General features: G+C 28.2%; 1 protein-coding gene across 1 annotated transcript; it reads left to right on the top strand.

The window, feature by feature from the left end:
- The first annotated feature begins 415 nt into the window (after positions 1 to 415).
- On the top strand, positions 416 to 5,501 carry LOC100570739. Its single transcript, XM_016808990.2, has 5 exons — positions 416 to 869; positions 2,772 to 3,125; positions 3,649 to 3,752; positions 3,971 to 4,073; positions 5,238 to 5,501. The coding sequence occupies exons 2-5, from the start codon at positions 2,817 to 2,819 to the stop codon at positions 5,415 to 5,417; spliced, it is 696 nt and encodes a 231-aa protein (XP_016664479.1). The 5' UTR covers positions 416 to 869; positions 2,772 to 2,816; the 3' UTR covers positions 5,418 to 5,501.
- The last annotated feature ends 9,529 nt before the right edge of the window (positions 5,502 to 15,030 follow it).

The following is a 15,030-nucleotide window of genomic DNA, read 5'->3' as shown; positions in this document are numbered from 1 at the left end:
GTAGGGAGGCGAGACCGGAGGGGCGAGAGCAATGTGGTGAGGCCGCTGGCCCACCACATCACTCCCCCCTTAAAAAAGAAGAAAAAATTTACAAGTTTTTTTTTTAAAAAAGTTGAAGTTGAGATTTTGGCTAAAGATGGAGTGAGGTAAAAAGACAAAATGGTGACAGCCGCCCGACACTTCGTAGGCGCGAACGCCGCGGAGGTTCCGAGCGGTGTTGCCAACGTAGGGAGGCGAGACTGGCGTGGTTGGACCACTGGCCCACCACAATAGTATATGATCCATATATATATATGATATCAAGTAGATAATATTAATTATTATATCATCGTCCTGACTTGGTAGGCGGGCAGGGGGGTGGAGCAGCTGAAGGTTTAGTCGTCGAAGTTCGTTAAAACGAACAACCAGAGAGCGATCTGCGTTCGTGCGCAGTGCTTACACAGAATAAATTACATTATTTTAATCCAACTGTTGCCAGCCACATTATAGGTTATGGTAGATAAGAATTAAAGAACACGTCATCATTTCACCGGTCGCCACGTCTTATTGCCGACCAACAACAAGTAATATTGTCGTAAAACGTCACACTACAGCCAGCCACTGAGCACAACATACATACGTCGTCTGTGCGTCCAAGACCGTAGTCTCTATACACGGTGTTTTCCGTCGAATTAAAAACGCATTGGCTTATATCGGAGCAGCTAAACACGACGGGCATAATACGCCGCGGCAAAAGGCGTTTAAGGAGTAAGGACTAATTACGAAGGCGTTAGTTGTTTCATCATCACTACTCGATTGCGGACGTGCCAGCAAAACTTTGCAGTTCCTCGCCGTGGATCAACAACTTCACTACGACAGATAAATTACTGGTAACGATGCATAGCACCAGTTAGCTTGTCTTTTATTATTATTATTTACATTTTGTCGATCCAAATTATGAATCTGATTGGTTTTCATTCTCTGTTTGGTTGATCTCGAATAGAGACACCTACCTACCTATCCCATCTCTGCCGTATCCGGGACTGTCAATTTTCCACTCTTCCTGCATCGTTTAGGATCGTCTGGCCAGCGTTCATGTTGCGCGTACGTTTATAGTTTCTTAAATAAGACGGCTACTGTTCATTTTTGTAAAGGTGCGTGGGTATTTTTTATTGATCAGAATCAGTGGGCATCGATGGTGTGTAGGTATTCAGAATTGTATTTTCCCCCTCTTTTAGATATTATATTACATAATTATTATGCAAGAATACTTGAATATACTTGAATACAGGGTGATCCGTTTAAGTGGGTACGCTAATTATTTCGAAAAAAATGAACTTTTTTTGAATTTTTTTTTTAAACTGTTAGATTTATGCTTTTCTAAAATAATTTTTTTCACCCTCATATTTATTGGTGAAACCACTATCAACTTTTGATTTTCAAATGGTAACATATAATAAAAATATCATGAATTAATTTTTTTTTTATGAATTTACGCGTTAACATTTTTATTTTTTATTGATTGGTTTGTGAGATACAGCTTCTCAAAGTATTGGCGGTTGTTATAGTTAGTACCACTGAATAATTTTCATTTGTAAAGCCCAGAAGCTATAACTGATAATTTCGATACCGTTCGACCTAATTACCTAAGGTACCTTAATACCTAACATTAAACATATTGATAATTGTTGTACTTTGTACCTGTTTAATTAAATGTCCTATTATACCTATAGCCTATAGCTATATACGCATTCCCGTAGCTATCGGAATCATCCCCACCACGCTTCATTAAATTTCAACATTTTATATAATGAAATGTTTTGCTCACCAACAAAATGGCGGCCGTCCACAGGTGAGCTTCGATTGTAACAATGTAAATTGTAAAAGAGTACCTTATCTAATGTAGTATAGAAGTCTGCATAATAATATCAATTATTATTCCACACATCAAATAAATCCATACGTCTTTCTCATTGGTCTTTACATTTGGCGCAAAAATTTATATTTAAAACAATTGCTTACAATATATTTTAATTTTTAAATTGTTAAAACAATATATTTTTCGAATTAATAACTGAGAACACATGTATAAGTAGGGTTTGTTCACTATTAGCAAAATCATCAACTAGTTTATTTTTGTTACAACACTCATGATATCAGTCTATCATTCTACATAATTATTAAATTTTACAAAATAGAAATATAACTAAAGTATTACTATATTTATACTTAATAGTTAGTAATATTATAATCAATTTAATTAGCCTTATTATATAACAATAACATATTTATTAATATTAAATAGATACATTTATCGTGCAATTATTCAATATGAATCATGTTAGTTACACTAGGCGTAACCGAAAGACCTGTCATATGAAATAACTTTTGTTCTAATTAATATTTTAACAATTTTTTTTTTTTAATAAATAATTTATAGACGATTGCGCTATAAATATTGTATAATATTCATCCCGGGTGGTCGTTACTTACAATCAATGCGTCTCCGCCACACCAAGCTACTAATTAATATTTATTTCTACTCATAATTTAAAATAATGCTGTTAAATGCTTATTATAAGTTATTTTATATTTAAAACCACTATATGAGCAATACACTCAAACAATTTTTTTTTTTTAATAATTTTATAGATTATAGTTAACATTTAATTTTTTTTTTTTAATAAAGTATGAACATAATACTTATTGAAGTTTTAAGTATTTAATTTAAACTAAATTTTATTTTTATATATTTCGAATAGAATTAATAATTTTATTTTGTTGTATTACAGATATTTACATAGTTTGAGGATTTTGATTGAAAACTTGGAAGTACTATGTCGAGTCATCAAAGGGGAGTAACACCACATAATAAATTTAGTCACAGCATTATAAGAGATGTAAATACAACTGATACAAATAAAAATGATGCAGGAACTATAAAAACAAATAAAGATGCAACTGTGCAAAATACTATAAAAAAAGAGCAAGCTGTTACTGTAAAATCTGAATATATTGGGTTACCAAGTACGAGCAAAAAGAAAGCTCTTAAAGAACAAATTGAAACTTTTGTTGAAGGAAGGACTCCATTAAAAAAGTTTAAGCAAGATACTTTAAATAAAGGAAAACTTGATGAAATACAAAAAGTAAAATTTGTTTAATATCTTTTATATGCTTTTTATTGCTTAATTTTATCAGGAGTTTAAATTAGTAGGTATTGCCTAATAATAATTGTTTGGTCAGTAAGAAATATTAGTAAGAAATTCACTTGAATTTTTATACTATCGGAACTAATCTGCAAAACGTACAATTTGCTATGTTTCACACTTGTTAAAGATAGACAACAAATGTCAGTGTAACGTCCTATTAAGTATAATTCTCAATTTTTAATTTTGTTTTTTATCATGATGACTTATTATTGATTGACCTAAGTTAAATGTTGTTATTTCATTATACAAAAATACTGTATATATCTATTATTATTGCAGTTACAAAATTAAATCTATAATGTTTGATTAATGAAGTATTTTACTTCACTTTATAACTCAATATATTTCATTTAATTCAATTTTAGTAGTAACTCGATTGAAAATAAAATCTTGACATAGCTATTTATACTAATATAATATGTTTTCAAAAAGTAATGTTTTGTTTTATTGCATATTTTAGCATACACAATCAAAAACCGAAGAAGTTGTAACTACCAAATCTAGAGTATCATTTCTAAAAGAAGAGCAGAAAACAACTTCAAATGATTTAATCTCATCGCCTGTGTAAGTTTATAAAATTCATATAAATCTATGGTCTGTCCAGTGATTGAAACCGCAGATTCTGCATTGCCCTGCTATCGAATCCGGTTTCCCTATAGTAGGGTGTTGCGTAGAAATATGGATTTTGATGAGCTCGCTCAGTGTCATGTCGCTGGACAGAGGAAATGTCATATTATTAAAAGTCATATTATTTAATATTGGTATTATTTTTGTTAATTTAGTGTTATTGGAGATGTGCTATTTGATAATGACTCGCCAGTGATTGTTGGAGATAATTCAGGTGTATACTATGGAGATGAGCAAGCCACAACTTCTGATGCAATAGTAAGTTATTCAAATACATATAAAAATACAATTTTATATTTCACATATTTTATATTTGTAAAACAACAAATAATATAAAAAATGTTTGATTATTATAATATTTTCATATTTCCTAAAAGTAACGCTTTTATTGAACTCGTGTTTTATTTTATGGGAAATTTGTGGAGCGATGAAAGAAATTTAAATAAAAAACATATTTTTTATTTTTTAATAATAATAAAATATGTGATAAGATAATATTTTTTTGCATTTCATTACTTAAATTTTCACTTCATAAACTAAGCTATACATTACATAAAGACATATCTTTTGATAATAACCTTTTATTTTTTTGCTTATCGGCCTAAATATTTTTAGTTGTTCCTAAAATTAAAAAAAAACTAAAATGTTTATTTAATACATTTAATAATATTATTTTGTTTATGCATATTATATACATTGGCATGATTGATTAATTGTTCTCAACAGTTTGCCAATACAATAATAATTATTTTTTGCAAAAATAGTTTGCACAATGCATATAATATTGGAGAGAGAGAGATACCTACTACATATATATAAAAAAAAAATGTATTGTTATATTCCATAAAATAAATCATTATACCATGTTTTTATGGGAGTGTGGTTTACCCCCCCCCCTCTCACCAATGGGGTTTGTACGCCACTTCATAATATAATAAATAGTTTAGTTTATTAAGTAAAATTTTAGAGTTGGTATTCAAAATAATTATCCTAAGTCTAATATAATACAGGTACTCATGTAGTATGCTACCTAGCAAAAAAGTTTATATGTGTTTATCATTTTTACATACATACCTATCTACTGATTAGGTAACAATAATTCAATGAACTAAAATTTACTTATGTATTGCTTGTGAATAATGATCATAATTGTCAATTATTTTAATGTGTCATATATTGGTATGTTGTGTTCTTTAATGATTAAAATATAATAAAATTCAAAATTTAATATGACGGATAATCATAATAACAAACTTCTATTGAAAAATATAAATTTATATAAAAAAAAGTATGATCTAAATAGTATTGTATGCCATAATTTGATAAACGATGTCTAACAAAATTCCATTTGCGTTTATTATTTAAATATTTAATACTTAATTGTTATAATATGTAATAACTGATAACAAATTATTTTCATAGGATGTCACCAATGAATGTGAGCAGCCAGAAAAAATTATTGGTGCCATATTTAGACCTGGTAACAACCTTTATCTAGTAAAGTGGAAAGACACAGTTGTAATTCTTAAATCGGAAGTTGTAAAACACAAGTGGCCTCAAGTACTCATTCAGTATTTTGAAAACATCTTTGGGTTTATATAATAATTATGTACTTTAAAAACCTCCAAGAAAGTTCAAATATTGCCACAGATTTTATATACAAAATATAATATTTTTTTATATTATAACTACAGTGTTCAATATTTTTATAAATGTATTAACATTTAATGTTATAAGTATATTTTTATATTATGTCATATATTGGTATGCTGTATTTATTTCATCCCAGAAAACTTCAAATAAATTGTCATGATGTGTTTTAATGGACTGCCACCACCTACCTTTTAGTTGGTGGTCTAAAAAATCTGTTGCGTAACACAGAAAGGTGGAAGGTCACAACACAGACTAAAATAATTTAATATCTAAAAGTTAGTTATTGTGGGTCTTGGTGGATATTTACCGGTAGTTTATCAGATATTTAACATTATAATTAATGATTTATAGGTATTATAGTATTGTAAGACTGTTTTATTGTTATAATAAGTTGTTTATTTTAATAACTCAAGTCACAGATACTTTCCTGTAATAAAATAAAATGAAAATATGACACAAGAGTAGGTAGGTGATGTTTTTTGGTACGTAACATACTGCATATGAGTACAGTTTTTTTTGTAGTTAGCACACTATAGAGTATATATGCTATAAATAATGACAATATATTATTTAATCATTTCAAAATATTTAAATTTTAAAATTGTATTCAAATATATATAACAAATAAAAAAAAAAAAACATTATTATTCTATCAGTACTCCACACGAGTGGTATACTCATTTAGAGTTTTAATATTTTTAATACAGTTTTGAGAAACAAATTTTTTTCAATATTAACTTATAGTTTTTAGAATTGATATTGGGTTTATTCAAACTTAATGTACATACACATTATACTATTATTATATTATTCATACTAGTAAGACAAATAGCATAAGTCCTACTACCAACTAACAATCTTAATATTTTTTTTAGCAAAAAAAGGTACCATCAATAACCAGATTCTCTGGAGCTAGACAAGCTAAAAGTGTTCCTTTTGATACTAACGTCCTTGGCAAAAGTAGTCTACTTGTTCCCAGTATTTCTAGTTGCAGTAGTAAAGATTTATACAATCATAATATTACAAGTACTAGAATACGAGGTTTTCATGAAAATAGTATGCCCAGTACTAGCAAAAGTGTTTATTATCCAGATTATAATTTAAATAGCATACTATTTTGTGAAGAGACTATATCAGATAGTCCAACTAGTACATCAGAAGAGCAAAATAATCAAAAAGAAAGAAAAAAAGCTCTTCAAGAACTCTATGAAGAAAGAGAAACTGATTCAGCCGTATATGCCAAGAATCACCCTTTAAACAAACCAAATACTTTGATGGATGCTACTAAAGAAAAAAAGATAGAAGAACATGCTAATGTTTTTCAAAAGTAATTTTATTGTATTAATAGAATATAATATAGATTTAAGAGGTTGGACAAATAGTAGCTCTGTGTTCAGCAATTAAAATTTGTTAGCTGTAATATAAGAGTAAAGGTGAGAACATTATCTGTGTTCTCTCGTTGACATTTTTACAATATTCTGTAGTCATGGCCATTTTTAAATATTCTGATATTCATACTTTATATCAGTGGTTTTTAACCTTTTTGAAATGATGGCAAATTTTATCTTTTTAATTTGTCAATTTATTTTATGTTCCACTGACGTAAAGCATTCAGCTATAGTTCTTAAGTTCTTAACTTAAGTTATTTATCTTAAGAGGACGCAAACACGAATTTGTTGTTTACGTCTTACAATTGTATAACAATTAGAGGGAATCGACTTATTATAAAACTTGATGTTAAGAACATTATGTGCGTTTATATAATATTATATTTGGGTTTTTTAGAATAGTTCAATTTTGTATCTAGTTTCACATGTGTAATAGTTATAGCGTAAATTAAATAACTCATAAACCACTTAAAAACTGAATTACTGTAAAAAAAAAACCACCTAAAAACACAGATAATGTACTTACCATCAAATTTCACAATAGGTCGATTCACTCTAATTTATAAACTATTGAGATATAAACGTGATCTGTTGAGCGCAAATTTGATATGTTACGCACTTGACGGGGACATCAAATGCCCGTGTGGCGTCTTAACAATTCTTTTCACAGACTGCTGATAAGCTTTACAATACGAGTAAATACGTAGACTAAGGTGTATTGATACACCTTGACGTAGACATAATATTATAATACACTTCTATGATTAAATACTACATATAAACACGCAAGACTACGTTTTCGGTTGCTTCCATATTTAAAATAAACTTAAACTGTTTCAAAGTTCCTGGGCACACCATTTGCTAACCATTGAATTATATACTCGTAAATAAGTTGAAATTATTGTTAAAATACCTACCAGATGACACTGATAATATTACCCTTTGGGTTGGAAAATAAGTTAATTTACCCAAATATTTATGCTAATATCAAAAATTTGGAACAGATTAACGTAAATTGATGTTAAGCATTATACGAGATATCGATTACTTTAGTGTATTAGGTACCAGCTAGAACTGATGAAAATAAGTTATCTTATATTAACAACTAACCAGTATTATAGGTATACCTATATTATTATTTAAGTAATTAAACTTTATGCCCATCGGGGCAATTATCAGTCCAGCTAAAAAAAATGAATGAGACGCAGACAATATAGGTATTATGGAGGGTTCATCTTAATTATCTTAATGGCATCGAAGCCGGACGTACACGATTGCACACTTTTTACCTTTTTATATTTGAGAAAACCCAACAACGATTGCGTAAAACAAATATTTTGTATTGTTGGAATTAAAGAAATTAACAATGATATTGTCATTTAATATCTTTAATGATTTAATTACAATACTAAAACTAAGTATAGTTACATAGTATATTATAATATATACCTAGGTACTTGAAACAAAAAACAAATCATATCATAAAGTCCAAAAACTTTAATAATAACGTAATACCTATAGTCAAAAATAAATAATTATAATATAATACATCACAATTATTACGCGTCAAAAAAAGGAATAATCTTCGGTATTGGTCTACAAAAATAAAGAAATAAAATTTACTCATAATGATAATAAAAGTAATAATAATTTGATACGTATATCTAGTATGAAATATTTATTGCGCGTCAAACAAAAAAAAACAAATTATAAGGTCATAATATGTTAAGTTCAAAAAATTTCCCAACATTAATAATAAGTAATAACGTAATAGTGTAATATTAGTCAAAAATATGCAATCGCGTTATGTTTCCTCGAATATAAAAAGGTAAAAAGTGCGCAATTGTATTATATTTTCTCAAATATAAAAAGGAAAAAAGTTGCGAAATCGTGTTTTTTCAGGTAAAAAGGTAAAAAGTGAGCAATCGTATTGCACCATCGAAGCTGCACAGTTTTTAGTACAAAAACATGCCTTACAGAAAAACCTCTCATACTTTGTAGAAGAGTTTTGTTAATTTTTTTTTATTAAAAAGGAGAACATTTTGCAGGTCTAATCAAAGCCCGATTTTAAAAACTATAATTATAGAAGCTAAAATATGTACCTATTTAAATAATACACATTATTCTTGTTTTTCAAGTGTATTTTTCTAGAACTATTTAAAACTAAATAAAAATTCTGGTTTTAATCTGACCTGAAAAAAGTTCTCATCTTTCAAATAAAAAAAAATTATTATAATTCAACTTATCAGCGAGGCGTGAAAGATTTTCCTGTGAAGTCACTTTTGTTGATATAATACACTGCACTGAGCAGTAGATCAGTAGGAATGTATTATAATTAAGGTAGCAACCAAAATATAAAATATAATTTTCAAATTTTATAGAATCTCGGAAAATTGTAAAAACCAGCTTCGACTCCCTTAAGTAAATTAATTTATTGTCTTAAAACTGTAATGTTTTTTTTTGTTTTTTTTTTTTAACGCCTTCAAACAGTTAATAATATTAGTGCATACTAACTTATGAATGATACATTAATATCCCATGGTTAAATGTAGAATTTGATTTTTAAGATTGTCTGTGTCCCTTTTATTTTCATATTACATTAATTTATTGTAATGAATTGTAATTAATTTTAAACATTTTAGATTTACCAACAATCATAGAGATGGTGATGAACATGGATATAATCCACTTATGTTTTTGGCGGAAATATCTTGTATTTACTTCGAGTGTATAAATGAAGGGATCGAGCCTCGCCGTGTTTTTGAGAGTAAGTAGTATAGTTGTAGATATAGGTACTGGTTTTAAAACCTTATGAAATAAATGGACCCTCTCATAATTGCATTATCATCAATTATAATAAGAATGAAGAACTAGTGAGCGCTTCTTGTGAGAAATGTTTAAAACATTTATTTAAACAACCACGGTCTGTACGACAGTTTTATGATTTGCCGCTAGGATTCATTGCAATCTAGTACTACGGTGAACCTAAAATAGAAAATTCAATACTTACGAAAGATGGAAAACCATTGAATGAATTCTATAGAAAAGTTAAATTTTTTCTTTATATATAATTTATGATTATATGTTCAAATCTGAATGATGAATTATACTATATTGGATAAAAGTATGATGAGTGGACATTACTGACATAACATTTATAAATACTTATTACCTAATATGTAATAAAAATTATAATCTTTCATTACATCAACATGAAACTTTTACATTTTAGCTCCAGAAATTACTTCATCACAGAGACAAGCTGAGATAATAGATGAAATGAACAAAGCGCAATCTTTAATTAAAAAGATTAAGAAGAGGTTAGCTAAACTCCATGAAAGAATGATAAGAATTCGAAAAAGAAAAACGGCAAAAGATACTACTACAATTTAATGGAAACGTGTTTTTTTTTTTTAAATATATAAATTATGTAAATTAAATAATTTTATTTACCTACATGTGAATACAAATCAAAATTAATCTATAATATGTGTTCATTTCTTAGTTATTATCACAATTTAAAATATACAGGTTACTCAACGCCGTATATAGAAATTGGTCTCCTGAGTGATGCTTACAGTTTATCCCCAAAAATCAGCTGTTCACCATATGAGGGAGTATCGCTCTCAGTGTACATTATTATATGTATTAGGTATATTAAAATTAAAAAAATGTGTCTCATGAAAATTTACCTACATTGTTTAACTACATTAATTTCCACTTGGGCGCTAGTTGAGCTACTCGCAGTCCGAAATCGTGGATAAACACTGGGCATGCACAGGCAAATAATGCTGTGTTGAGTAAACTGTATAGTATCTTAAATCATAGGTATTATATTTACCAATTACCAATGTACTATAATATAGTACAATTTTAAGAGTAAAATAAATAATTACTAAACAAAAAATCAATTTGTATATCTTTGTAATACATAGTATTAAATACAGTTATATTATAATAATTATAATCAATAGAAGAAATAATCTTCATTTATAATGTTTATTTTAGTTTTTAGATGAATAAAAAAAAAGGTGTTTTGCCCGCAAATATTTGACGTCCAAATATATGGCCCATCAGTAATTTGAATTTGAGACCACTGATCTAAGGTCACACATCTGAACCGTGAATTATAAATGTTAAATAAACAAATAATTAATTATAAATGTATAATATAGTTACTTAAGACAGTAAGACCTATCTAAATATTAAACTACCTAATATAATTGAAGGCCATGGGTATACCACAAAAATATACCTTATAAAATGTTATGCAAATAATTTCTTAAATCTGTATTTTATTCTCTTAATGACAACTTTTAAAACTTAAAAATTTCTCATAGCTATTAATTATTAGCTATAAATAGCTTGATAGCACAAAAAGAGTCAAAATATTTAGAAAAATGTACCATATATGGAAAATGCTAATATAAGTATTTAGTGAAAATTTAAAGTATACGCATATTATTATAATAACGATATTGCCAAAAAAAAAGTGCAGTTTTTGTTTTGTGGCATAATATATAGGACAATTGTGGTATTTGGATTTTATATATATATATATTATTTCTTATGGATACTTAATGAAATTTTCAAAAATATTTTGATTTATTTTAGCTTAGGAGTACAACGAGTCTACGTAACTGCAGTTTACTCATTAGTCATTACATTATTCTCCGGTATTGTCGTATTTTCCGTATTGACGTACACGTAATACGCGTTAATTGCACAATTAATTATTATTATAATATTTAATATTTAGATAAATACATATTATAGGTAAAATAATTCCTAATAATTAAGATATATTTTATTTTATTAAATTCATTTACGATTTTATTTCATAATAATATTATATGGTGTGCTCGTGTTTAAAAATGTTTGATACATTACTATGGATAAAAACAGTTATTTTAATTATTTATATATAGGTATACATACCTAATATGGTACTCTGAGAATGTGAAAATTCCAAGTTTTGACATTATTTTGATTTTCTTATAAGGCGTATCTTGAACAATTGTCGATTAGCAAGCAAAGGCTCGAATCACAACCTACTTATAACTTAGTGTACTTAGTGTATTGTGGCATCATAGTACAGACAAGACTGTATGCTGAACTCCGAAATAATCATGGTAAGTTTTTTCACACATGATTGGTTTCTCATAAGTTTTTCTTTTAGGGATTTAAAATTTTAAGAAATAGGTACATTAAAAAAATTAACGTTGACATTTCAAAGGCGAGTCCTGGACATAATATATAATGTCTGGTTGGCAACCTACGCCCAAAATTATAATGGCATACACATTTTTTGCTTTAATATGAGGTTCCTCATATAAGTTGTTAATACTGGAATATAAAAAAAAAAGTCGATCCTACAGCTACAATAATTTCAGCGCGTTTGAAGTGAATATTTAAAAACTATTATACTTTATACAATTAGATCGTAATATAAATAAATATAAAATTTATATAAACCGTATTCGTGGAGACTTGAATATTTTACATTTTTACGTATATCTATTATTACTTATTATATTTTACTAATTTACTATAATACACAATGACATTTTCCAAATATTTTGACTAATTTTAGCTATTCTCCTCGTTGTACTATAGGTACTACTCAAAAGTCAATAACGATGATATACATATATATACAATATAAATATGTTGGTACCTATTATTATAATGATTTATAAATTATATTAAATATAATTTATATTTTAATCGGGAAAAATTAATTCAACCTACCTACCAAAAAATAAATTATTATAATTGCTACCTATATTATAAATATCTAATAAAATATTCGTAGTATAATAGGTTGACAGACCGTCTCCCCTTAGAATTGTTTTCATGTGCAATAATTTATCGTTTAACTCAGTCTTAACATATCCATAAGCGGGGACGCAATTTAAATAAAAAATCTGGGGCTGCTGAAGCCCCTATTTTATATTCTAAGCGGAGCGATGAATGTATTGATTTTACAATGATGTGTGTTTTTGTGTCTGACATCACCGTTTTGGGCAGTAACACTGCTTCGATTTTCTTCGATAACTGCGTAGATACTTAAAATATCACCATATATTTATTATATAATTTACCATACTTCATGGCGTAATTTTCTCGTTTTGAGCTGTTTACGGATATTTTCAGTTTCCAATTTTTTTCGTTTTTTTTTTCTATAAATATCAACTAATTTTATTTGTTGGGTCAAAAAGCTTGAAAATGTAATACAAAGCTCATAATGTATTGTTACAATGACAGTTGAAAAACTTTAAAAATATATAGTTACAATTTTTTTTATAACCATTTTAAGTCATCAAAAATTAAAAATCACGAAAATGTGCAAATTGTTTATTTGACCTGCTAAACTGTACAGCAGAGGAGATTTTACTTAAACTGTTTACTACTGAGAACGCAGTTGACCATGTTGATGTTAGTTTTTAGTACCTACCTTTTATGCTAAATAATTATAGAATTATTTGTTTTTAATTTTGATATAATAAATTATTATGTAGGTACATTATTTTTTATTATATTTTTACGTTTTAAGTATTTATAAAATGTGTAGGTACTTATTTTTTTTTTATTGTCTTTCCAGTCACCGAAATTGTTGTTGATAACAATTACTCAGGTCTTATTGTGGAACTTTATATCTTGTCAATCTGAGAGTGTTAAATTAAATAAGGATAGTGAAGTATTATGCGATCGAGTGCGGTACTCAACTTATAAATGTGATTGTTTAAAAAACAGACCGCCGGTTGTTGATCATAATAATTATGAACCTTTACCTGATTTATATGGAGTCGATAATTTTGAAAATCTGGGCTTAGCTAAGGATTCGAGTGAACCATCGTATCCCGTAAAAAGGCATGCTATCTTACCATGCCACAACCATCCTGCACTGGAAAATAACAAACCTTACAAATCAAACCTAATAACAAGTGAATGGAAAATGAAGTCTACACCTGTCGACAACGCGTATGGTGATTTAATGGTTAAAAAATCAAAAGTTGCAGGTTTAAAAAAAATTGAAATTAATTCACAGAAATTGAATCATGAACCATTACATCGTACACTACCACTTTTACAGAAAGAAAATCTTATTGGTGAAAATCCAAAACACTCACTACTTCAATTAAATTTACAAGATAAGGAGAACCAAATTAAATCATTAATTTCTACACCACAACATATTAAGTTAAACGAAATAATATCAGATAAATTAGTCGATGAAACCCTACATAACAAACTAACCCAGCCGTCACTGACTCTTCCAGTACCTTACAAATCTATTAAGTATCCCCTAAATGATCAGTTAATACAGCCAACTGAAATACATAATAATATTGATACAGCAGGGTTGATAACAGATAGCGACAAACAGAGTAACCCGTTAAAGCTGTCTCCGCTTTTACCACATATACCAAATAACCAGAACGATTTGAAAAACAAACCATCTTCGACCTTTCCATCAGTTCAATTTAACAAGCCGAAACCTGTAGACATATTGCGTGACAGATCACCTTCTCAGTTAATACAAACTCCTGCCATCAAACCGGTACATCTGCCGATTATTGTACAAAAAGAAGTATCTCTATCTTCAGTAAGCCAACGACCACAAGCCAATATTGATTCGTCGTCACAATATCCTAAAATAATCAAAAACGACATTGCTGAATCAACGTCTCAACCAATCCTAATATCCTTGTCACATAATAAACAAAAGGAATCAATTGATGTGCCACCCTCAAAGTCTATAAAGACTTCTGACACAGAAATGGTAAATAAACCGATTACGATTATAGAAAAAAAAGTTTCAATATATTATCCACATCAAAAATCTCAGGATTCAATTGACTTGCCACCGCCTAAACAACTTATGAAGATTTCTAATACAGAAACTGTAAATAAACCAATTAAAATCGAAAAAAAGGAAATTTCTATATCAGCACCAAATGAACAAAAACAACCAATTATTGATTTGCCACCACAAGCTCCACAACTTATAAAAACTCCTGAGTAAATATATCAGGATATTCCAGGGCAATTATTATAATAGCATCAGTACGAGCAAAAGCAATCAAGTTTAAAAATTATGTAATACCTATTCCTTTATATTGTCTTAAGCATAATATATAATCTATTATTCTTTGTTAATTTAAAAATGT

The sequence above is a fragment of the Acyrthosiphon pisum genome, chromosome A1 (genome assembly GCF_005508785.2).
Source record: "Acyrthosiphon pisum isolate AL4f chromosome A1, pea_aphid_22Mar2018_4r6ur, whole genome shotgun sequence".
In the NCBI taxonomy this organism is placed as follows: domain Eukaryota; kingdom Metazoa; phylum Arthropoda; class Insecta; order Hemiptera; family Aphididae; genus Acyrthosiphon; species Acyrthosiphon pisum.
This window is presented reverse-complemented; position numbering and strand designations above follow the sequence as displayed.

Bases quoted from the DNA above. Each gene is read 5' to 3' on its own strand.
- LOC100570739 (XM_016808990.2), top strand. From the start codon at position 2,817: ATGTCGAGTCATCAAAGGGGAGTAACACCACATAATAAATTTAGTCAC. The intron at 3,753-3,970 runs GTAAGTTTATAA...TTGTTAATTTAG, and splicing joins GATTTAATCTCATCGCCTGT to TGTTATTGGAGATGTGCTAT. The intron at 4,074-5,237 runs GTAAGTTATTCA...TTATTTTCATAG, and splicing joins CCACAACTTCTGATGCAATA to GATGTCACCAATGAATGTGA.